At 50.9% G+C, this 23760-nt stretch overlaps 1 protein-coding gene across 4 annotated transcripts in view; it reads right to left on the reverse strand.

Moving 5' to 3' along the window:
- VASH2 (vasohibin 2) overlaps positions 1-23760 on the reverse strand; it is a 34157-nt gene that overhangs the window by 3416 nt on the left and 6981 nt on the right. For 2 of the 4 annotated variants that reach the window (XM_016224626.2, XM_087827820.1), the window contains 5 exons: positions 22490-22578; positions 19197-19253; positions 18593-18667; positions 11861-12242; positions 10380-10495 (listed from right to left, as the gene is read on the reverse strand). In XM_016224626.2, the coding sequence (XP_016080112.2) occupies positions 10380-10495; positions 11861-12242; positions 18593-18667; positions 19197-19253; positions 22490-22578 (719 nt within the window). Of the gene's footprint in view, positions 1-10375; positions 10496-11860; positions 12243-18592; positions 18668-19196; positions 19254-22489; positions 22579-23760 lie in introns of those variants that run through there. The other 2 variants (XM_016224628.2, XM_087827819.1) reach the window with 2 other exon arrangements.

Raw genomic sequence — 23760 nt, forward strand, 5'->3', positions numbered from 1 at the left:
AAGGTTACTACCCCAGACTTGAATGTCTATAATCAGGGTGAACCTTTGAGAATACACCTGAAAAAGCATGTCACTGTGCCAAATCATTCAGTGGCAAACCACCTCGCTTCCCTAAATACATTCCCTAAGGTACTTTCCAACAGCCAACTACACCTACGTGTGTCTTCCCCTCCTCTGTGTGCCCCACTTTCAGAAAATTCAGTAACCAGAAATTCACTTTTTCAAAGATTAAGCTTGATGTACTCACAGGAAATCTTTCGTAGGGCAATTCAAATATGATGTCTACACTACCTCTCCCAGTATTGTGGCTATGTAAGCATATATTACCTAATATAAGTCATATTTGTCTTTAGCCAGTGGTTTTAATGCACTGTGTGTGGTTGAGCTTGTTGGTTGCCCCTTCACATCGCTCTCTCCTCCTTCCTCAGCGTGCCCAGCTAGAAACCTCTGATTTCTAGCTGGGCACAGAGCTGCCCAGGATACAAGCCACATTTCCCAGCCTCCCTGAAGCTGGGCATGGTCTTGACTGAGTTGTAGCCGATGAGGCTGAAGCGGACCTGGGGTATGGCCATCAGTTACCAGGACACCTGTTCAAAGGACAATCGGAAGGTGCCCCTCGCTTTCTTTCCCTTTCTCTTCTTTCTTGGGGGAGTGAGAGCAGCTGGGGCTGGGCCCTCCAGGGGGCACACTAAAGAGGCAGAGGTAGTAAGGGGCCCCCATCACCGCCTCTGTTGAGCTTCTTTCACATATGGTGACTCATGGTTAAGCCACAGCTTCATCCAAACCTTCCCCACTGCCAAAGCCAATCCTAACGGGTACCATTTCCCTCCGTGAACTCACGAATACAAGGCGAATTCAGACACGATGCTGGAGCGGCGGGTGCTGAGTAGGCCTGAAGACGGTTAGTATGTGGAGTAAGGAGAACATGTTTCTAGCAATTTCTCTATGATTCCACTCAGGACAAGCTGCCACACCCTGAATGAAGTCCAGAGACTCAACTTAGAGGCAGGCTCTTCCCTGGAGCCCTACGTAGGACCTAAGCCCTGGTGGTTCTTTAGCTCTCCCATTGTCTCTGAAAATGAAGCAATTCCTTGTGCCTCACACGAGAATCCCTGTTCCACGGTCCTTGCAGCGTCTACCAGTGAGCTCACCCAGTCTCTGAGCCATGTGTGCACATGCTTTCTTCCTGGCCTGGGATCTTCCTCCACGCCGAGTCACACTTCTCCTGAAACTAAATGTGCTGCCCTTACTGCTAGTAAGACTAGCTTACTAGTTTTTTCAGGTGTGAAAATAAATCTACACTCACCTATTTTTCCTCCCTCAGTCCTGTGACCAACAGGCCTGCTGGGAAGCTGGTGGCAAGACAGGCTACAGGGTTGGTCAAGGAGTGGGCAAAGCCTCCCCACTCGGCCCTGTAGTGTGGCTTCCCCAGGGTCGAAGCAGCAACCAATCACAGCAGCCACTCCTCAGGAGCTCACTGTGGAGCCCCTCAGCCTTAAGAAACAGAATTTTCACCACAATTTTCATAGTTTGTGTGCTCCTAACACTCTACCCTTTACCTTTACTCATGTTCTGCTGTTGGCACCCTTGAAAATAAATGCACTTTTATTTGGGGTCTTTGGTTTCCTTTTTCTAAACCTTTCCTGAGCACTTCCACCAGTTCCCCCACACCTTCCAGGGGCCGAGAAATCGCCATTATAAAATAAGTTTTGTTTGTTAGGCCTTACTATGTGCCACGCAATGTTCTAGGAGGGTTCTAAGATCGATTAATTATCGCTCTAACCTTATGGGTTGATACTGTGACTACCCACTTAACAGAGGAGAAAACAGGGGCACTGAAAGTTAAGGAACATGCTCAAAGCACAGTCACATGGCTACCAAGTGGCAGAGCCAGCATTTGTCCCCAGAATCTAGAGCCCACATCCTTAACCAGATGCAAACCACCCGGTCCTCCCCACCCCACGCAAAGCATCCTCCTAGGCACCTGAGAATGACGCCACGGCCACTCCTGCCTCCGCACCTTGGCTATGGAATGCCCTCCCCATGTCTTCCTGTCATCCCTTCAAGGTCCAGCCCAAAAGCCCCTTCTCCCATGGAGAATCTTCTGACTTCCTAGGGCATTTCCTTCTGTTCCTTTGTTCAAGAATCCTGCATATTCTTAACCTTGTGCCTGCCTTGGAGACTGTGACCAGCTTGAGAGCAGAAACAAGTAAATTCATCTAGGAATCCTCATGGTCGAATATCCTGAATCTCTCAATAAACTTTGGTCCAGTTTTCACTAACATGTAAATGGCTGATAGGGCTTCATTACATTACCTTTATCAGGGGATGTTTTCATTTTCACAGAGACAAAGTCCTAAGCCAGGAATTCAAGTCACCATGACATCATTTGAAGAATTAACAAGTAGGTACAACATTGTTTTTTCTGTATAGGAGAGGCTTTACCTCACCCTGAAAAGCCACTTAGGGAGCCTGCCTACTGGGAAAGCTCAATGTGGTTCTGCAGTGACAAGTAGTTTGAGGGCTTCCAAAGGAAGCAGACTAGGTTGTCTCTTTCCTCTGTACCCCACTCCTCCTACCGCCCCATAGGTACTCAGGAACTAGGGGAGGTAAAAGGCTAACACTAGCAGGAAATGAATGGAAAGGAGATTCCTGGTGAACTGCCTGGAGATGAAACCCTTTTCTTCCACGGCCACACTGGCTGCCGTTTCCTGGCCTGGCGAGGGGCAGAAGTGGGTTATCACAGCATGCCACCTGCCTGAGGGCCTGCCAGCTCCGCTCAGGGCCAGCGCTGGGCGAGCCATTGCACAGGGAGGGGCTCTTCCAAGGGCTCCCCCGGCTATAATTAGAACATTGCCAGGGATTTATTTTTAAGGAACACAAGCACCCACATGATGACTCAGCCGGGTCGGCACTTGCCCAGAGCCTCTCATCACACCCAGAGTTATTCTTTTAGACTGAATAAAATAACGCATTTCTCCAAACCCCTTCCCAGTCCAAACAAGGACAAGAAATCAACAGATTTTCCTTTGAAAGGCTCTCAGGCCGCCCTCTGTTTTACGGGGACTTTTAAGTTTTCTCTGCGCGCTCTGTGCAAGGAAATAGGGGGCACACAATGGGTGACCCCAGCTGTGTCTGTTGTCACGTCAAGGTATCCAAGGAGAACTAGGGTGACAGTTTGACAGCCTGGTCCCATGTCGACGATGAACCCCAACCTCGGGCCTGCGTTCCAGGGTCAGCTGAGGCAGGGGCTACTCAGAAGGAGGCAGGCTGGGGAGGAGAGGCGGTGGCCCCACAGAGAAGGTATCCCGTGGGAAATACATCTAGTATTCGCCATGCTGCCTGACCTCGACAGTTCGGGGAAAGTGGACCGTGGATGCGTGGCTCATGGAGTCTTTCACGCGCCCTGAGGCAGCCTCAGCGCCGAGGAAGCGCTTTGGCGGGGAGGTTGATGTCAGGGAAGCCACGGGAAGCCTCAGAGCCAGAAAGTGATGGCAGCATGTTGGGGACCCACCGGGAACTGCATCCCAGGGCTGAGCGTACGAGCTGGCGCGTGTCTGTGTGAGGCTGGTTTAAGAAAAGCAGCAGTAAGTGGACAGAGAACCTCTAGGGTTCCCCCTAAACCACCCAGTCCCTTTCCTGCATAGTCCCCCCTCTGCCACACTCCACTTGGCTGCTGTGAGGAAGGTCAGAGGACCCGAGTGGCAGCCGGGGAAAGCAGGGCTCCTGAGACCTGCTTGCTCCACACATATTCACAGGAATTGATTTAGCAACACTTCATGCCAACAACCTTCTAGGTCTTGGGGTTACCAAGTCAAATAGCACTCCCTGCTCTCAGTGGAGCAAACATCCAATCCGTTCCCTTCCTTCCGATGCAGATTTACCTCCTACTTTTCCCCTGCACGTGTGACACACTTCAGGGACACAGGGCCTCTGTGTCCACTCAGGGCTGCCTGATAGGGACACACAGGCCACCAGTCAGTAGAGCTACGCTTCTCACTTCTGTCTCCCGAGGTCACAGCCCCTTAGGGTGGGGGTGCATGCGCCCATGTGTTCGCATGCACACACCCTCACACCCAGGCACGCTTTATTCTTTGTGGATCTGGGATTCTAGGAAGGGATGCATGGAAAAGGTACAGCTCTGACATCAGCTTCTTACTCTGTTAATGATGTGGACCAGGTCAGATCAGGGTGGTGTTGGCCCAGCATTCACAAACTTAACTGGAGACCCCAGGTCCTCCGCTCTTGTCTAGTCTGGTGGGAATCAGCTCGGGCCAGGCCCTGATTTAGGACCATGGCCTATTTGAGTAGCGTCCTCTGGAGGAACCCTGGGATGGGGGACTGATTCCTTCACACCTGTCACCCTCTTTCAAGGCCAGTCCTGCTCTTCGCCCACATGTCTTACTTCCCAGGGCTGCAGACACCACTGCTGGCAGCTGACAGGGCAGACAGCTGAAGCTGCGACATCAATAGGCCTGAGCCAAGACAGGTTTCGCTCTGAAGAGACTCTCCAGCCCTTCACCCTCACTTCAAGCCCTCCCCAGGAAGGAGGCTCTGGCCAGAGACCAAGAGCCAAAGCTCTTGAGATTCCAGGGCACACCCTCTGGGCTCTGATCTCACGCCTCCTTTCTGTGATGAAGAACCCTCTAGGATCCCCACCCCTGTCTGACTGTCTACAGTGGTCAGCTCTGGAGACCCTTGCTCTCCGCCTAAGGGGGTCTCCCCTGATAAGGCCCATCACTCCATCTTGGTTTCTCCAAGCATCCCCAGGGACCCTGGACCATGTGAAATCCCACGTCAACCTAAGCTGGGCAGTCCTCTGAGCTGGGCATCTGGAAACATTCCACATCACTGTGGAGGTTTTATGTTTCCCTCCAGAGCATTTCTAGTCTCTGTCTGTCTTTGTTCCCCTCTATTTTCCATGCTAAATAAATTTTCTCCTTTCCACCCTTGGGGATGGTTTTTGATTTGGGATCTAAAGAGAATGACTTCTTGGGCCCCATTCAACACATCATCAATGCTATTAGACCATGGAACCAAAACTGATTCCCTGTGACTTCACTAAACAGCCCCAGACTTCTCCCTCACTTAGCCAGATGCCTGGAGACATCTTCCTTATCCTCCTTGGCAGGATGCAGCAGGAATTCAGTGCCCAGCTCAAGGCCCAGCAGTGAAAGAAGACCTTATCTTAAGGCGGGCCTTACTGACCTCTGCAACCCTGAGGGTGAGCAAAGCCCACTAAAGCCATGACCCGCCACAGAGATTGGGACATCGTGATTTATGATAAATATTTAATTTTGGAGGTCTTCATCCCCATTTTCAGCACAGAGCTCCTAAAACACTGGAACTCCCTAAGTGATTAGAACACTAGGCACATTTTTTGTAGTAATGAGGTGACTCTGGGTGGGCTCCTGGATGGGGGATGGTCATCAGAAAGGCCAGGCCATGATTAGAAGTTTGGAATTTTCAGCCCCCTCTCCCCCTATTCTCTTGAGAAGAGAGATAAGGCTGAAAATTGAGTTAATGATCAGCCATGCCTCTAAAAAATCCCCAAAAGTATAGGGTTTGGAGAGCTTCCGGGCTGGCAAACAACATCCACACCGGGAGGGTGACACACTCAGCTCCACGGGGACAGAACCTCCTGCACTTGGGGCCTCTCACCCTAAATCATGCCCTTTAATATACTGGTAAATGTAGGTAAGAGTTTCCCTGAGTTCTGTGAGCCGCTCTGGTGAAGCAACTGGACCTGAGGAGGGGGTCACTGGATCCTCCGACCTGTAGCCGGCTGGTCAGAAGCACCAATAACCTGGGCTCTGGATGGCACCTGAAGCATGTGTTGGGGAGGCAGTCTTGTAGGGCTGAGCCCTCGGCCTGTGGGATCTGACGCTACCTCCTGGCGGACGGCGTCAGAACTGAGTTACACTGCAGGACACCCAGCCGGCGTCACAGAGAATTGCCTGGCGAGGGGGAAAGCACACATTTGGTGGTGACGGGCAGGGTCAGAGATGCAGTGTCTGTGGGAGTCGTGAAGGGGACACACAGGAGGGAAACAGCAGGAAAGACCTGCGGGGTTGGTCCCTCCACAAAAGGATAAAGACTGGGTTTTCCCAGACAGAGCGAGATGACGAAGAAGGCGAATAAAAGAGGAAAGAAAAATAGTGAAAGAATCCTGAACAGCACGAAGGGTGATTGGGGGGGGGGGGGTGACGGGGAAAAGGCATCAGATGGGGGGGAGAAGACAGAGGTCTCACGGCTCCTCCGGGACTCCTGCCTCAGTTCACAGCACCGTTCCACGTGGTCACTCCAGTGGGCATGAGCTGCTTTCAAGCTAACGTAGGCAGTCCAGCCAGAAAGCCACTGTCCCCTCACCCCTACTCTCCCAGGGGCAGGCGGCCAGCATAGAGCCACGGGCTGTCAGAGTTGGAAAGGACCCCAAAGGACATTCTCAGTGGAGCCGCTGCTGCATTGTAGGTGGCCTGGCTCTTTCCTGGGGAGGGAGGCCCTGCGCTCGCTGGGACATTTACCATCCCTGGCACCCCCGGGCCCCAGTGGGGAGCACCCTCTTCATTTCCCCTCCCACTGCATTTCACAACGCCCCTCAGTGAGGCCAGGAACTGTGAAGACGGAGGGTTCACCAAGTTCGCAGAAGACTCTCCAACAAGGATGGCAACCTCCACCTCCCTGCCTCTAAGAGCCCCGGGAAACAAGGCGACTGTTCTGTGTGGAGGTGCTTTCGACGCTCCCCGGGAGAGAGTACGAGCAAGGGCTCGTGGGTGGGGAGCGGGGGAGGCCGTTTCCCTCCTGAGACTTTGTCTGAGCTGACGCAGGTGCAGCCACTGTTACGTGCCACTCAGCTGACTGTCAGCCCAGTGACACTGATCCTCCTTTCCAGAAGGATTATGTAGACAAGTGCAAAAATAGAGAGGAATGCAGGGCTGGAAGCAGCTCCAGCTGCGGGGATGGGGAGGGGAGATGTACAGCCCCTAAATTTACCCACACAGATGGGCTGGGGCCCCACAGCTGATGGGCCTCTTGCCCGTTATGGCATTTTCCACCCTCTGGGCCACTCCTCAGCAGCATTATGGCACCCAACACATTTAGAAATGACTCGATGGCCTTATGTCATGCAGAAATAAAAACTCGGTGACAGAGTCCCCAAACCCTACTGCGTCCTGACCGTTCTACAGCAGGGTCCCAGAGTTGGCAGAGTTACTGGGTCATAACCAAACTCATCACTTTCTCATTTTCTCGCCCACAGCAAGGTTACCTGGGGAAAAGCCTGCTTGGTGGAGGCCATGGGCGAGTGAAAAACTGCTTTTCTCTGGACACGCCTCTGGGAACCAGGGTGTTGGGGTTCTAGTCTGAGCCATGGTGGCAGCAGGGATCTGGAAGGTGGGGGGCTTGGGGCTTCAGTTCTTCCAGTGGCCCCCACCTCTCGAGGCCTGGGGGAGGACTTCTCGAGAACCGGGTTTCTCTATCTGGCCTCCAGGAGAAAGAGCCATTGGGCTCCTCCCAGAGTGACTTCAGTGGGGCCAGGCCAGGGTCATACCCTCTAGTTTTACCTAAGCAACCTCATTATCTAGAAGCCCAGGCAGGACTAGGCAGGGCCGAGCCCCTGAATCACACTCGATGGCCTCATCGGCCCCTCTCAGCAGACCATCTTGACATTGTTATTTTTTAAGGCCAACGCCCCAGTCAGTTCTCCCATTCTGACTGATCAAACAGTAGATCTCCACGTGTGGTCCCGGGACCTGCCCCTTCAGCATCCCCTGGGAACTTGTTAGGACACCATGTTCTCAGGATCCACCCAGATCTGCTACATCAGAAATGCTCGGGGAGGCGCCAGGCAATCTGCTTTAACAAGCCCTGCGGGTGATTCCCTGCTTGCTCAAGGTGGAGCACAGGGTTACGGGACCCTTTTTTCTCCTCCACTGAGCCCGGTGCTGTGTGCAGCCCTTCCTTCACCGGGTACCGATGGCCCGCCCTCTCTTCCTCACTCCCAGGTGACTCAGCCCCCTTCACAGGCAGTATAAAAGCCATTTAATGTACAGTCCATCCACTTCTACTCCTCATCTACTGCAAACGCTCCCCATTTCCCCGCTTCCCTTGCCGCTACTCTCTTAACAGTTGTCCTCTGCAGCCCACGATGCCCTTCACACTGCTCCAACCTCTCTGACTATTCCCTTCCAATCTCCTGTTCAGGCTCTTCTTCCCCTGGCCTGCTCAGGGCCTTGGCATTACTTCTTTCTTTCCTTGCAAACTTATCCAGCTATCATTTCAACAGTCACTTCTAAGTAGATGGTTCTCTATTCCCCAACTTCCTCAAACTCCAGATCTGAGTTTTCATCAGCTTCTAGGACACGCTCCCTGGATGCCTAAGAAGCATCTCATATTGCACAGTCCAACCTCAAAGGCACCTTCCTCCTCCACTTTTCTCAAACCACCACCACCACCTAGCTTATCATTCTGACTTTTGTCTGCACAACCAATTTCTGAGATGTTATTGGCTTTACCATCACTGGTCAACCACGGTAACATTTTCTGGTTAAAAACTGAACATGCCATGGGCTGCAAAGTTCTTGTCGGTCCAAGTAAAAATGGATCCAACAAGAATCATCTTAAAAGCCAACAGCTGTCATCCGTTCTGTGCTTAAATCCATCAGGTAGAAAGTTTAGGGTTTTGCGAGCTCTGGGCATGAATCTAGAGGGAAGATCAGGCTTTGTGGACTGCTCAACATTTGCTGGAGATTAAGAGCTCCTAAGAGAAGGCCTCAGCCCTCTTTGGGCAGAAAGGATAATAAATCAGACTAGAAGGCCCCCTCCCCTGCTTTATGAGCAATCAGATTCCTATTTCTGGGTCCCTCGCTCGATGCTAAATGACCCTCTGGGGAGGGTTTACATGTTCATAGTCCCCTGAGACCACTGCTACTTTGTTAGTGAAAGCAATGAATGGATGTTTGAATCAGAAAGGAGAGATAGGGTTAGGGTCAGAGTTGAGGGTCAGCATTAGGGGCAGGATTAGTGTCAGAGGCCATTGCAGAGAGGTTTAAAGCCATCCTGCTCCCTAAAAGGACAAACCTATGCTGAAACCATCCTGATCTCCAGCTTCTCTTGCTATGGGATCACCCAACCCTCCCAGTTGGTCATTTCTCCCTTTTCAAACCCTGGACTCCAGTCACTTTAGCCAAGGCCTTCCTGGCTGTAGATGCTGAACCCTGGGATTGGCAGTGGGAAGTGAATGGAGACAAACAGGGAACCTCCCTTGGCACTGATGATACTTTGTCCTGTCCTGTTCTTCCAAAGACAGAACCAACACTACCCGCCCCACACCACCTCCTTCTCAGAGCCAGGGAGGGGAGCTGGGTTCTAGCCCCTGTTCCATAACTGGCCAGCTACAAATAACAACCTTGTTTTGTGTTCTGGTATCTTAACTAGAGAAAGAATATTGTAAAAGTCTGCCTGCTTACTCTACTGGGTTGACGTAACAATAATAACATCATTAACTAGTCATTCCCATGTCGCCCTCTAACTTGCTCCTGACAACACCTTGTGAGATGGGCGGGGAAAGCACTGTTATCCTCTTAGTCGGATGAGGGAACGAAGGCTCCAGAAGGATGTGCGGCAAAGCAAGGGCTCAACCTGGATCTCAGTGCCGTGCCATGTGGTCCCAGCATGGTGAGAACCTCATGTGACATAGCAGGCTGCTGCTGTTAATAACAGCATTATTTTTCCCCAGTGTAATTATGGCCCAAATATCTGCCAGTGGATTATCACTGGTTACTTTGGGCACCCTTAGCATCTCTCATCTGTCATTTTGTAAGTGGGTCGTTTTGACCTAAGATGTAGGTGTGCAACTACTGGCCTCGGGGCTAAAACAGGGGAGAGTAGAGTCAGCCAAGGGAGAGGATGAGCCTGTGGGTATTTCTGAAGCCACCACCCACAGAGGGTGATCACACTTTCTGCTGGGTACAGAGGGCTACAGGGTTTTAGGAAAGTTCATCAATTCCAACAATCCCATTTTGAGGGGTGGGAGCACTTAAGCCCAGAAAGGTTTCATGATGTGCTTACGGTCACATAGCTCCTCAGTAGCTGAGCTGGCTCCAGACCCAGGATCCTAATCCTAAGTCTTTCCATGCTGCCAGGATTTGGGGCTATTCATCTCACACAGTCTGGGGCTTATCCCTCCACCTGTGTCTACAGTTGACTATCAGTAGAGTAAGAGTTAAAGGGATGACATGCATGGTGGATGCTTTTCAGATGTCTCCTGAATGAGGATTGGTCCTTTTTGAGATCATGGTTTGGTTCAAATGCGAAGCCCATGACACAGCTTTGTCCCCAGGGCCAGGAAAACCCCACAAATGTGAGGAAATACTACTCACGACTTGTCTCGCCTGCCGAGCCGTCTCGGGGGGCTTGCCTGTCTCCTTCGGGGGGACAAGGATTTCCCCCGACTTCTCACTTGGGTTGGTGAGTGGGCACTTGCAGGTTTCAGGATCTGGAGGAGATATAAGGAGTTAGCACGCTGGTTTCTAATGGCCCCTGTTCTTGAATATTCCCACAGCACCGTATCCCAGCTCCCAGCCCACTCATGGTCCCATGGTTTAGAGGGCCCTGAGCTGGGAGACTTCCAGGAGGAGGTCTGACACACAGATGCTCCTCTCTCATGCTGCACTGGCAAGAGGCAAAGGGGAGATGATTCTGGCGTGCACCCTCTACTGTGGCAGAGAGAGGGGGGCAGAGCCCAGTGTCTCCACTTCCTGGGGCTGTGTTTAATTGCTCAGCACGTTCCTCTCTCGTGAAGGCAAAGTCCCATCAACATTGCCCCAGAAATCACTGTGTTCTTTCTTTGACTCTCTAGCCACACACACGCACAGAGTGGTTTCAATTTGCCAAGAATCTTCACTCCAGGTCCTGCACAGTGACGATGACAAGTCCCCATGTGCTAAACATAACCAAGCCTGAATTTGGATAATTCCTTTCCCCTGTGGTCCTCAGTGCCTGTACAGGCTTCTCTCAGTGACTCCACAGGCCCTGGAGTGACAAGGTCAAGCAGGCATCATGTCCCATTGGAAGTGACATGGTAGAAGGAAGAGGGCTTATGAGTAGAGTTGATATAAAGCCAGCACAGTGCCTGCTCTTTTGTTTGCCACTGTGCCGCCAAGTTGGAATTTTTTGCCAAAGGGCTTTGCAACTTCTCAAGCAAAGCAGAGATACAACGTGACTCTGAAATAGGTTCTAAAGCTGGCAACCCATCACTCATCCTGATGTGCCCAGGACTTCCCTGGTTTAAAAAAAAAAAAAAATTTAAATTGATTTGAGAGACAGAAAGGGAGAGGGGAGATTTGTTGTTCCACTTACTTATGCATTCATTGGTTAATTCTTGTATGTGCCCTGACTGGAGATCAAACCTGCAACCTTGGTGTACAGGAAAGACATTCCAACCAACTGGCTACCCGGCCAGGGCAGGACTTTCCTAGTTTTAAGTACTGAAAATCTCAAATCCTGGGAAACCCTTCAGTTTCAGGGAAACTGGGATTATTGGCCACTCTATTACAAAGACAAAACAAAACTAGGGCCTTAGTAGAAAATGACTAACATTTTAGACTGATTTCATGGAAGGAACTGCAAACCAAGGCATTGCTTTAACTGTAACATCTAAGTTGACTTTAGCTCTCATTTTTGAGGTAGTGTATGCAGAGAGAGACTTTAATAGGGTGGCTACCATGGAAGATAACCTCCAGGAACTTTCGACTATCCCAGAGATTTGGGGCATGGGGCAAGAGGGGGTGGGGACGTGAGAGGGGGAGAGAAAGCCAGAGGGAGCTCTCTTGTGTCGCTCACTTGCCTTCCCAGCACCTACCTTCATTCTCATGTCCCTGGCGTATTTCTCCAGCTCCTTCCTTATGTCAGCCCTCAACATCTTTGAGACATTGAGGACCAGCTGCTTCCACTCAATGGGCTGGAAGCTGTGAGGCTCATGGGGGACGTAAAGCCCAATCTTGACCTTCTTGACTGTGTGCAGGTACTTCTTGTAGGAGTCTTCAAAGTCAAAGATAAGGTCGCTCAGAGTCCGAAAGGTCAGAGGCTTATCCATGAGCTCAGCCCTTCGGCTCATGCCCAGCGAGCCATAGCGGCCATTGCAATAAATCCCCAGCACGACGTGGTGAAAGTAATTTCCTGAGAAGTAGGTTTTAAAGCTGATGGGGAACCGCTCAATGGAAGGCTGTCCATTGGTTAGGTATCTTAGATAATCTGAGTCAAGGAAGAGAAAGGAGGCCTGGAAAATTCACGGAGCTTGGGCTCCCAGGAAGGGAGAGTGGCCCATGGGTCAGTCCATCCCTCTGCCTCTGGGCAGGCCCACACCCAACCTTTCCAGACTAATCCTCTTCGAAAGGATTCACTCCCTACCTGTGAGTACCTACTATATGATGCACCAAAACCAAATTAATGTGGGCAAAGGGGAAGCACATGCCATCTTCTTTAGTGCTTAAATAAATGCAAAACAAAACAATAACAAGGTACTTTCTCCTCCCTCGGTTTTACACAGGATGACAAGCTTTTAAAGGGTTTTTTAGTGCAGTCGGAATGATGTTCTCAAACATTAACCTGGCTGGAGTATGTGGGACAGACCAGGAATTGATCTGAAGGCCTCTGCTATGTTCAGGGGGGAAATGACAACCAGAATCAAGGCAAGGCAACGGACACGTGAAAGAGACAGACTGGCTGATTAACGAGACGGTAAGGGGCAGGTGTCAGAATGGGTCATATGGGCACCTTGTCTGCTCCACTCAATGGCCCTGTCACAGCACTGACAGCAGTCTTGGGGACCACACAGAAAGCTGCCTGCAGCACCCGAACCTCCAGCTCCCCTCAGGCCCCTACCCACCTGGCATCACAGCCCTGCTCTCCCCACACACTGGCCTTTTGGATGGAGGAGCCCAGCCCCTTACTGTTACCTCTGTTTGGGCTCAGGAACCCTACAGGGTGCAGCTTCCAGTAACGGCCCCACTGACTCCACGTTCTGGGACAACGGACAAGAGGCACCGCACCCTCAAGTCCATCTCAAAGTCCCTGGACAGCCCTGGAGAGGCCCTGGAGACCCAAGGACACGGCCTTTATGGAGAGGGATACTGGCATCTCATAAAGTCACTCCTGGACTGAACATGTTCGGTGACTCCAGAGTGCTCCTCGGGTAACAACAATCCAGGTGCTTAACTGGTGGCTGGTGCACAGCAAGGGCTCTGGGAGTGGGGACAGTCCTCCAGTCTCTCGAATTTGTCTTCGCCACTTCTTGCCCCCACTCTAATTTACTTTCCACACAGTGGCCAGAATGATCTATTTAAGCCAAAATTTGGTACATGTCACTCTTCTGCTTATGTTTTCAGTGTCTGTCATCCTCCCCAGGACTTGCACCCAATCCCTTAGCAAAGTCCTTCCACGACTGAGTTCCTGCCTGTCATTCCTTTGTATAGTCTAATTTTCCCCACACCCTGGACTAGCACCCTGACCAACAGCAGACCTGTGACATTTTTGAAGGCTACACCCTGAGACCATAATCAATGCCCAGATCTGTGCCCACTGCCCTCAGCACATATATACCCTCCCATAATGTGAAGTCAAATGTCACTAAAGAAATGAAAGCCTTTTAAATGACGTCTACATTCCCATGCTATGAGGCCCAAGTGATCTATGCAACTTTTGAAAACATGCCACTAAACACATTCTAAATCATGTCCCTATCAGGAGTCTAACTTCTTTTATGCCTTCACTCACCACTGGCCTCTCAGTATGAGGGGTTCACACCTGGCAGAGATCTTCAGGGTCTCCTAAGAATCATGAGTAACGAGGATGCCATGGGCTCACACAGCCTGCACCCCTTGGAACAGCCTCACTACTGTCCCCTCGCCCTTCCCAGGTAGACAGCTTCCCTGGCCTTCCTCAGCCCGGGTTAGGTATCCCCACCCCGGCCTCAAGAACTCCCGACGCACTCACACAGCGTTCTAATTGTCTGTTTGTACACTGCGAGGGCAGGAGTTGTGTTGGGCATCCTGGTACCCCTCCCTGGCACATAGGGGGGCTAATGCAGGTACCCTTAAAAGCAGGAGGCTGCTAGAACTCAGCCCACAGCCCTGGGGTCAGCCTTGTCCTCTGCCCTCAATTGGATCACAGAGGGTTGCTCTCTCTAAAAATGATTTCTCTGCTTTCTCTTCACTTCATCATGTGAGATGAACTGGCAGTCAGGGAGGGAGATCACATCCTTCTGGGGCCTCTTACATAATTCCTTCTCGCTTTCTGGGGCGAGTTCTCTGGGGCTGGCATAGGGCATACCGTCGTTGTTTAAGTCAGTGTGACAAACACTGACTGAGTGATACCTCCTGGCACATCAGCCTGCTGGGCAGGGCTGTGAGGCCAAAGGTGGAGAACGCAGCCCTTCTCTGGAAGTCTGGTGGGGAGAGAGACTCCAAAGGGGCACACTATGGTCAGAATGGCGATCCCTAAAAAAAACCAAAACTAGACATGGACTTACCCTAGGAACCAGCAATTCCACTTCTGGGTCTAGATCCACAAGAATTGAAAGCAGGGATGATATTCGCACACCCGTGTTCCCAGCAGCATTTTCACAACTGCCAAAAGGGGGAACCCACCCAAGGGTCCGTGGACAGGTGAATGGATAAACAAGTGGGCTATCTACAGACAATGGGATATTATTCAGCCTTAAAAAAGAAGATAATTCTGTGAGGACTGGGGGGAGGTGGGTAAATCAATTTTTTAAAAGAAGATAATTCCAACACATGCTATGACGTGGATGAATCTTGAAGACATTATGCGAAAGGAAACGAGCCAGTCACAGAAGGACAAGTACTGTGTGATTCCACTTTATGAGGCACCTGAAGCAGTCAAATGCACAGAGAAAAAGTAGAATGATGGTTGCCAGGAGCTGGGGAGAGGGGGCACTGGGGAGTCAGTGTTTAATGGGCGCCCTTTCAGTTGGCAAAGATGAAGTTCTGCAGATGGATGGTGGTGATGTCTGCACAAAAATGTGGATGTTCTCAATGCCACTGAACTGTACACTTGAAAATAAAGGGGCAGCCCCCGTCGGGTGACTCGGTTGGTTGGAGTGTCGTCTTATATACCAAAAAGGTGTGGGTTTCATTCCCAGTCAGGGCACGTACAGGAAGCGACTGATAGATGTTTCTCACATCAATGTTTCTCCCTCTTTCCCCCCCTTCTTCTCTCTCTAATGTCAATAAACATATCCTCAAGTGAGGATTAAAAAAATATTTTTTACCAAAGTGGTAAATTTGTATTATGACTTTTTATCACAATTTTAAAAAACCCACATTCACAATATATGTAAATAAAGGCATTATGCTGTACACCCTAGATTTATATAGTGCTATATGTCAATTACATCTCAATAAAACTAAAAAACAAACAAACAAAAAACACAATGTGATGTGTGCTATAAGAGACAAGGCCAGCAACCTAAGGGAGAGCAGAGAAGAGGCCCCAAAATTAGTCTTATGGAACAAGTAGAGTCAGCCACGTGGAGAAGTAAGAGCGGGGAGGGGACAGGAGAGACTACCAATTCATCCTGTCACACGTTACTAATCTCTAGGACATGTTCCATCATTAGGGCCATCGGTAAAGTCTTGGGTTGTGGAACAACTGGGAACTGGGGGGGAGGGGGCAAGGATATGTCATATGGATGAGGGCAGGTAAGTAGCCTGAGCTTTTCTAGGGAAGCGGGAACAGCAGGGCCCCAACCCGTGGAAGAGGTCCCAGCATCCAGCCTGCTGGGCCTGTGCCTGACGTGCCTCTACTAATGAACCTGTTACGTAAATAAACCATAATACTTTAGGACCATAATTAAGCCCCACCAGGGTTAGCAAGGGCCCCAAAAGAGTTGCCATTATTCAAAAAGTAATTTGGAATCAAAGGTCTATCACGCCGGCATGCACAGAAAGTGCACATGAGCACAAGCAAGACGAAAACAGTGGCTCTTTGCAAATGAATCCTGAATTCTGGGCTAACAACGAAGGACACAGGCTTCCAAGCAGCAGTCAAGGTTGCCAAGGCACCAGTTTCCCAGGACCTGTGGGGGAAAGGGCGGAGGCACAGACAGATGACCCAAGTCCTGTCCTTCACTGTGCCCCTGAGTAAAGCAGGCCACAGGGATGCTGACACAGAGCAAAGAGCAAAGACAAAGATGCTGTAACTTTTAGAATTTAGGTCTGTGTTTCTGGTCTGTGTTCAAGGGTCAAATTTCCCTGAGTTCGGCAGTGTGAGCCGAATTTCTCCACCCTCCCCACACTTTTCTAAAATGTCACACCAGTAAGAACAAAGGAAAACCAAGAGCACACTATCCTCGGATATGGACAGGCACAGAGGCTCATCACAGATCTATCCCCACAAACCTAAAGCTTTTAGGTAATTCCTGCAACTTCAAGTAAGGCTTGAATTTATAAATGTGCACAGGGACAAGACTACCGTGTGCATGACTGTTGTAAAGCAAGACGGCCTCTGTCCAGATGCACTCAGACATCCATCAGCAGATGCTCTGAAGTGACCTGGTCCACCCAGCAAAGGGCCTGCACTTGTGATCGCCTTCTCTGATCTCTACCAGCAAATCCCCAACAATTGTTCACCCCATTAAACTTGCAGGAGGCTCTGCCCAACAGCTGTGCTGACTCCTGCCACCGAAGGAGCAGGGGCCCTGAGCCATCTGCTGCCCACACCTATCCAGGTCCTGCCCTCCTGCTGGGCTCCCTAAGCACCCATTTCATCTCTGTGAGGAGCAGGGAGGAAAATCTGACAGGGGGTTGGGAAGGGGCTTCAGTAAGGCTCAAGTTTCCACTTTTGAAATGTCAGCCCGGGCACCTGTGAACATTCTTGTTTCAGATCAGGCCTGCCAGTGCTCTGCAGACTGCCGAGGGGCAGAAAGTCCCCTTTCCATAAAAATGTCCAGGAGACCAGAAAGCAGGCGGGGCCTGCCTCACTGTCCCCAGTCTGATTCTGAGCCACCCATCCTTCTGATGATTTCTATATCTCCTTCCCGGTTTTCCTTCTACCTCTCGAGCTGTCCTTTATGGGCTCTTTGTGTCAACTAGACCAAAAAGTCGTGAAATTTCATCCTGGAGTTTTTTCTCTTCTCCAGGAACAGCATCTGCCACCCCCTAAACACACAGCTCCCAAATTGGTATTTCCAGTGCAGAGCCCCTCTTGCGCTCCACACTCCAAATATCCCACCCGACATCCCACAGGCAGCTCAAATCCAACACGTCGAAATCTGCGCCCAGCTCCCCATAAATCTGATCTTCCTTTTTAAGTCATGCCCTTGGACTGTTGCAGTGTTATCCCATCACCTAACTTTCCAAGCTAGAAATGTGGAGTCACTGCCTCTGTCTCCTCTAACTCCTCACAGCTAATCAGTCCACAAGTGGTGTCAATGACACCCCAACACCATCCGTCGCCTTCACTGCTGCTTAGTTCACATCTGTGAATTGTCTCACCTTTCTGTCATTCTCACCCCTCCAGCCCATCCTACACAGTCACTTAATCCAGAAACCTGCATTTGTTGATCCCTTCCTCATCAACTTCTACACCCAGCTGGCCTCCAAGACTTGTAAATTCTACCTCCTTCATATCTCTTGAAACTGTCGTTCAAATCCATTCCCATTGCAGGACCATTTCCCTCATGCAACAGCTCCTACCTGGCTCTGCAGATCCAGCCCCAGCCCTCTCCAGTCTGCCCTTCAATCTGCCCTAAGAATGACCTCTCCGAGACACACCCCTGATCATGTCACACCTCTGCTCTAGAGCTTTTACTAGGGCCACCTATGCCTTTCTGAAAAAGGTCACACTTCTCAGGCCAGCGCCCAAGGACCTAACTGGCCTTACTTGGGACCATCTCTCAAGCCCATGTCTTGCCCTGTTCTCTTGGTCGCCATCCTTTCTAGCCATCACCCCAAAGGACTGGGGGTTTCTTTGCTCTTCTGTCAGAGCATGTTCTGCTGCCACTGCCACTAACAGTGCCATCGGTTTTCCGGACCATACTGAGCTAAGGAGTCAGGAGTCTAGTGGGAAATGGAACAGAAAGCATGGGAGACACCAGACCTTCGTTACGGCTCCATGTTCTGTAGAGTCAGGACACTATACCATTACACGGTCTCCTCCACAATCCACTCTTAGAATCTTCCCTGGAGTTGGGTTTGGAGGACCTCATTTCCCCTTGAGTAGGGCCTTTCCTGTTGCAATGCCAGATGAATGCAAAAAACAATGATGCACACTCTCTCTCTAGTCCCTCCAAGTTAGCATTCTCCTTGCGACTAGTGATGCTGGCCTGAGAGCTGGCCCTGATGCAGGCTTTAGCTAATGGGTTACACTGATGATGGTCCAAGGAGCCAAACTCTGATTTGGTTCAACTCCAGAGAGTGGGCGCTAAAGAGAAACATCAGGGGAGCTTGATACTTTCCTCCAAGGAGACAATGGCCATCACTTCTGTGGCTCTAAGACGTTAAAGACACAACCGGCTCCATAGTGAGGCCACCATCTATGGCGTAAACTAAAGCAAACGTGACGTAAAGGATACATGCCCAGGATGACAGCTTCAAGGCATTTAATAGGCAAGGACTCGCGAGTCATTTCTTTCGCTGTTTCCATTAACCTGTAGGATAGAGCACAGCAAAAGGTCTCAGGACTTATTTAATGATGCAGCTGGTCTGTCTTCCAATCCATCAGCATGCCTGTCTCCACACTAGGCGCCATGCAGGAATCCAGAGGGAAAGGGGAGAACGCCAAAGCACATCTGCACTTGGCAGAAACAAAATCCTAAATTCTCCACTCCTCTCTCCAAGAGCTAGTTCCTGGATGTTAGTGCCCATATCCATAACATCCTCCTATTGCCCCAGGACTAGGGGCATTACATAGAGCCAATAAAGGAGGCCACATGAAACAAGTTTCATAGGCTTCCCCCACCCCCTGAACAAGTTATTCTCTACCACTGAGCTTAGCTGTCAGCAGAGTGGTCCAGACCCCAGCCCCACCCCCAACACGGCCCTGGGGCACCCCCCATCTCCACCCCTTACAGACTAGGATATTGAGCACTGGGATACAGGAATAGAAGGTGGTAGAGGGAGTAAGCAGCTCTTGGGTAGGAAAGAGGTCACCTGGCCCACAGATCATGCACCACTTACCCACTCAGTGGTCTCATTTTTCTAATTTCAAAGAACTGGGTCCCTGTGTGATTGTATCTGTGTGAAGTATGTAAAGGGAAAGTAAGAGAAAACTCAAAAGGTCCCAGGAATCCAGCAGAGGGAGCTATGCATTGATTTCTCAATGACATGAGGAAATAAGGGCTTTCCAGAAGGTGTCCAGTAGCCAGAAGGTAGTCAACATCCTCTAACTCCTCACTGTCCTGCCTGGAAATCTAACTTCTAACTTAGGCCCCAAAGCACTTTGGGCCTTTAGAATAGCCATAGTTAATCTGCTCTGTATCCTGGTTAGCTGAATACATGTCTTAATTCATCTACTAGACTACAAGCTCTTTCAGAGTTGGGACCATTTATTTATCATATATCAACCATAAAGCCTAGCACAAGCCCAACATATTCCAGTTAGCAAATATTATTAAATGAGTGAGGAATAAGTGAATGGATGGGTGGACAAATGGATGGACAGATGGTTTCATGGATGGAAGGGCGGGAGGGTGGATGGATGGATGAGTGAATGGATGAAAGGAAAGAAGAAAAGATAAATGTAATTGATGAATGGATGGATGGATGGATGGTTGGAAAGATGGCTGGCTGGCTGGCTGGCTGGCTGGCTGGCTGGATAGGTAGAAGGGTGGGTGGGTGGGTGAGTGGGTGGATGGATGGATGGATAGATGGACAGGTAGATGGATGAATAAATGATGGAAGGAATGGATGGAATCAACTGCAGCAAAGCTTACTGGGGAGACATCACTTTCATTTTATGCCCCAACTGACGTTTGACATTGATCACTAAATGTGAGATGACAACATTATCTACAACCTGGGATTTTAGCTGGTTGCCCAGAGGTCTCAGGTCATTCTGAATGAGACCAAAGATTCCCTGATGTCCTGTTCTCTTCTCTGAGATCGGACCTTGATTTTTCTGAGCCTAAAGAAACACTGCTTTGTGCATTTTCCTATCCTGCCTCAAACAAAACCCCATAGAAAAAGTATATACTGGGAATTGCTAATGAAGCATGAGCTATTAACATGGGCAGGGTGGGTGTATGAGATTAGATGTATGTCCCTACCGTGGTGGAGGCAGCTGCAGAGAGTGGTGTGTAGGAGGCAGCCAATCAAGTCAATCAATGACTCTCATCATTGATGTTTCTCTCTCCCCCCTCCTCTCTCTGAAATCAGTAAAAAAAAAAATTTTTTTTTAATAAAAATGAAAAATCACCTGGCCATCTTTTCTGAATTCCTAATAATTAGCTCCTGCAAGTGAGCTGGGGAGGAAATTTCTGTAAACACTGCTTTTAGGTGAGAGACTCACTGATCGTGTCCACCTTCAGCAGAGCTCAGGTGACACCTCTCTTTCCAGAGCCCCATGCAAGATCAGCACTCCCGTTGCCACAGCTCTGAGGCTGTCAGAGGAAAGGCAGGATTTATCCTTCCGTATTGTCACTGCCCACTGAGCACGTCTATAATCACGGGTAGCCCAAGAGGTCCCCATACCCTAGCACTGGTCACGCCCTTCAGGACAAAGCAGTAGGAAATCCCAAAGAACTAAGCGAAAGTCTGGTCAGAAAGCAGAAAAAAGAGGCCACACTCTGCTTTCTTTTTGTGGTGGCTCCACTGGCCAAGTGACAGAGAGCACAGTCCACAGCCTGCTGGTGTTTTCCCTTCTCCAGCCCTCTCTGCAGTCAGTGATCTGGGTCAGTGACCATCATAATGCATCAGAGGAAAGTGCAAAAGCAGCTCCTCCAGGGCAACAGTAAAAACTTGGCTGAGGATGTGCTGCCAGGTTCACCCGCGAATGCAAATTCACCCCATCAATGCGGTCCCCACCAGGCTCATTCTCTTTCTTCACTGGTCAAATGATAGAAGTGGGGAGCCATTCTAATTTGCGTCACCTTCTGGAACGTTCTGTGAGGAGTCAGTCACATCCAAGAAGGCTCAGGTCTTGGGGTCCAGTTCTACCCTGGAAGGAGTTTATGCTTCTGGACCACATGAAGCTCCCCATGTGGGGGTCCCAGCTTGGGGATCAGCACAGCACCAGCTAGTCTTCCCAAGGCTGAAGGTGCCCGCCTCACCCCTGGAGGCTGGTGCTACCTTCTCCCTCTAATATCATTTCAGGATTCCGCTGGGAAGATGCCATGATCTGTAAGGTGGGAGGGGACTGAGGCTAATCAAGTAACCTGCCTACCCCAAAACAGCAGAATTGGTGTTATTCTCATCTGGTAGTATTCATCCCCTCATGGAAGTCACAAAAATCCACAGGCAAGATTCTTGCCTATAGCACAGAGAGGAGGGCTCTCTTCCAGGGCACATGGGACAGGGGTCAGTGCCCTGTCAAACCCTTTCTGCTAAGCTCTAGGTCTGCAGGGAAGAAGGACAGAGGTCAGCAGAGGCTCGACCTCCTGGACAACCTGCTGGGTCTGTAGGGAGTCTGATGCTGGCGTAGCTCTGAGGTGCTACTGACTTGCTTGGGCAAACGGCCTGTAGCTCTCACCTACACCTCTGCCAGCCCAGCTCCCATCTAACTCCCAACCCTGATAAAACACCAGAGCAGCCAGTGGACCATCCGCCTCTGGCCCTTTGTTCTGACATCGTGTTGCTCCCGCGGGCCCTCAGAACTGATCTAATCCTGACTGCAAACAACCTGAGGACACTGGAAGAGAAAACCATAGCCTGGCTGGTCTGAACCCAGCCTGGACCCGCAGGGTCCAGCTCTCCAAGCTCAAGTGAGGGGAGAGGGCCCCGTCCCAGAGCCCCGTTCATTCATGTGGGACGGAACAAGGCCACCAGTCTGGGCCACCTGTGGAGCAAGGCCGCCAGTCTGGGCCACCTGGGGAGCCAAAGGCAGTGCCAGGTGGGCCCTCCAGTAGATTATGAACAGTCAGGATGAAGGCAAAAGGGAGAGAGGAAAGGAAAGGTACAGAAGACTAAGAGGGAAGGGGGAGAAAGACAGACCGTAGAGGAAGAGAGGAGGAAAGACGACTGAGGAGAAGAGGGAGAAAGGAGATGGGAGGCAGGGGGCGTGAGGTGGCCACCTCTGCCTCACTGCTTTCTTGCCATCCTGGCCCATGTCCTGCTTGAAAGGGAGGAGGGTCTGATCACTGCAATTACATCCTGCTATCACTCCTAGATTCTCACATAGGGGCATCCCTCCATGCCCAGCCTCACCAACCTTAGAGAGCATTTGCTGACCAGCTGGGGAAGGACATGCCACCAGGCTTGCGATCACCATGCCCGTCCCCTGGCTGGGTCTGCTCAGACCCTGGTTGGAAGGATACTGTAGTGTCTTCATGTAGTTCTGAATTGCCTGGAGCCAGTCAGGGATCGTCATCGACAGCCTGTAGTTTGGAACCTGGGGTACTGAAGGCTGCAGAGAAGTAGAGAGAGATTTTTTTTATCAAGGAGATGCTCTGGGGCCCAGTGCTTGGGGGCAGGCACAGGGCTGAGGCCACCTGAGAGCTGCTCCTGGGAGCAGACGGTCACCCTACCATGGTCACCTGTTCAAATGGTACCTCCTGGACAAAGTTTCCCCACACCAATCGGTCCCTTGCTGAAGTCCTCTCTGCATTCCTTGTATACACACTCCACCATGGGTCACAGTGACTCTCTATGGCCCTGTGTGTTGTCAGTGTGAACAGAGCCAGCCTCCTCAGGGAGCCTCAGCCACTCACTGAGGCAAAGGACCATGTCCTGTAGCATCCCCACTGAGCCTAGCCCAGGATGTTCACAGCGGTGCTCCACTAGCCTTCACATTTTTACTGTATGGCTACACCTTTTGCTGCATGGTTGGCGTAACACATTCTATGTGCCACTCCAGGGCACCACTGAATGCAGATGAGTGGTGCCCTGAAGAAACGCCACATAGCACCATGGCCACCATTTCTCCTCAACACCATCCCCTGCAGTGCCCATCGCCTCCCTTCCCCGAGTCTGGGCCCAAGTGGGTTAGCAAAGAGTCCCCTCCTGCCTTGACCTTCCCAGGTAAGTGCAGCTCCTCTGACTCAGGAGCCAACTCGCCCCTTTCCCCTCAGGGCTGCCCAGCCAACTCTTCATTTCCTAGTCTGCCTCTTGGTCAACACTCATCAAGTGTCTACAAGCCCTGCAGGGAAGAGAAAGGAGCAATGGCAGAAAGGGATGGGGGGGGGGGGGGTAAACGCCTCTTCTCAGGAATTTAGAGCTCAGACAGCACTTAGCGCTGCACAGGCTGCCAACGAGGCCGTGAGTGAGAACAAGCTGGGGCTTCCAACACAGTCACTTCTGGAAGCAAGGGAAGGTTTTTGCTTTATCCCCCCATATGTTCCTCAGTCTCTTACCCTCGGCCTCTCTGGTGGGGCAGTGCCGTTGGGGACAGGCACCCGGCCCACGTGGGTCTGGGTCCTGGCAGTACAGCTGGCAGGAAGGAGAGAGGAGGCTCCTCCAGGCCTAAGCACCTAGGAGGGAGCAGGAGGGGCCTCAGGACAGATTAGTTCCCTCCTGGGAGAAAACAGGGAAGGGGAGGCCCAGGGGATTTAGAGCTTAGCTGATGGACAGAGACGCTGCTGGTGTCCTC

Source organism: Miniopterus natalensis, chromosome 19, assembly GCF_054644295.1.
Source record: "Miniopterus natalensis isolate mMinNat1 chromosome 19, mMinNat1.hap1, whole genome shotgun sequence".
Lineage (NCBI taxonomy): Eukaryota > Metazoa > Chordata > Mammalia > Chiroptera > Miniopteridae > Miniopterus > Miniopterus natalensis.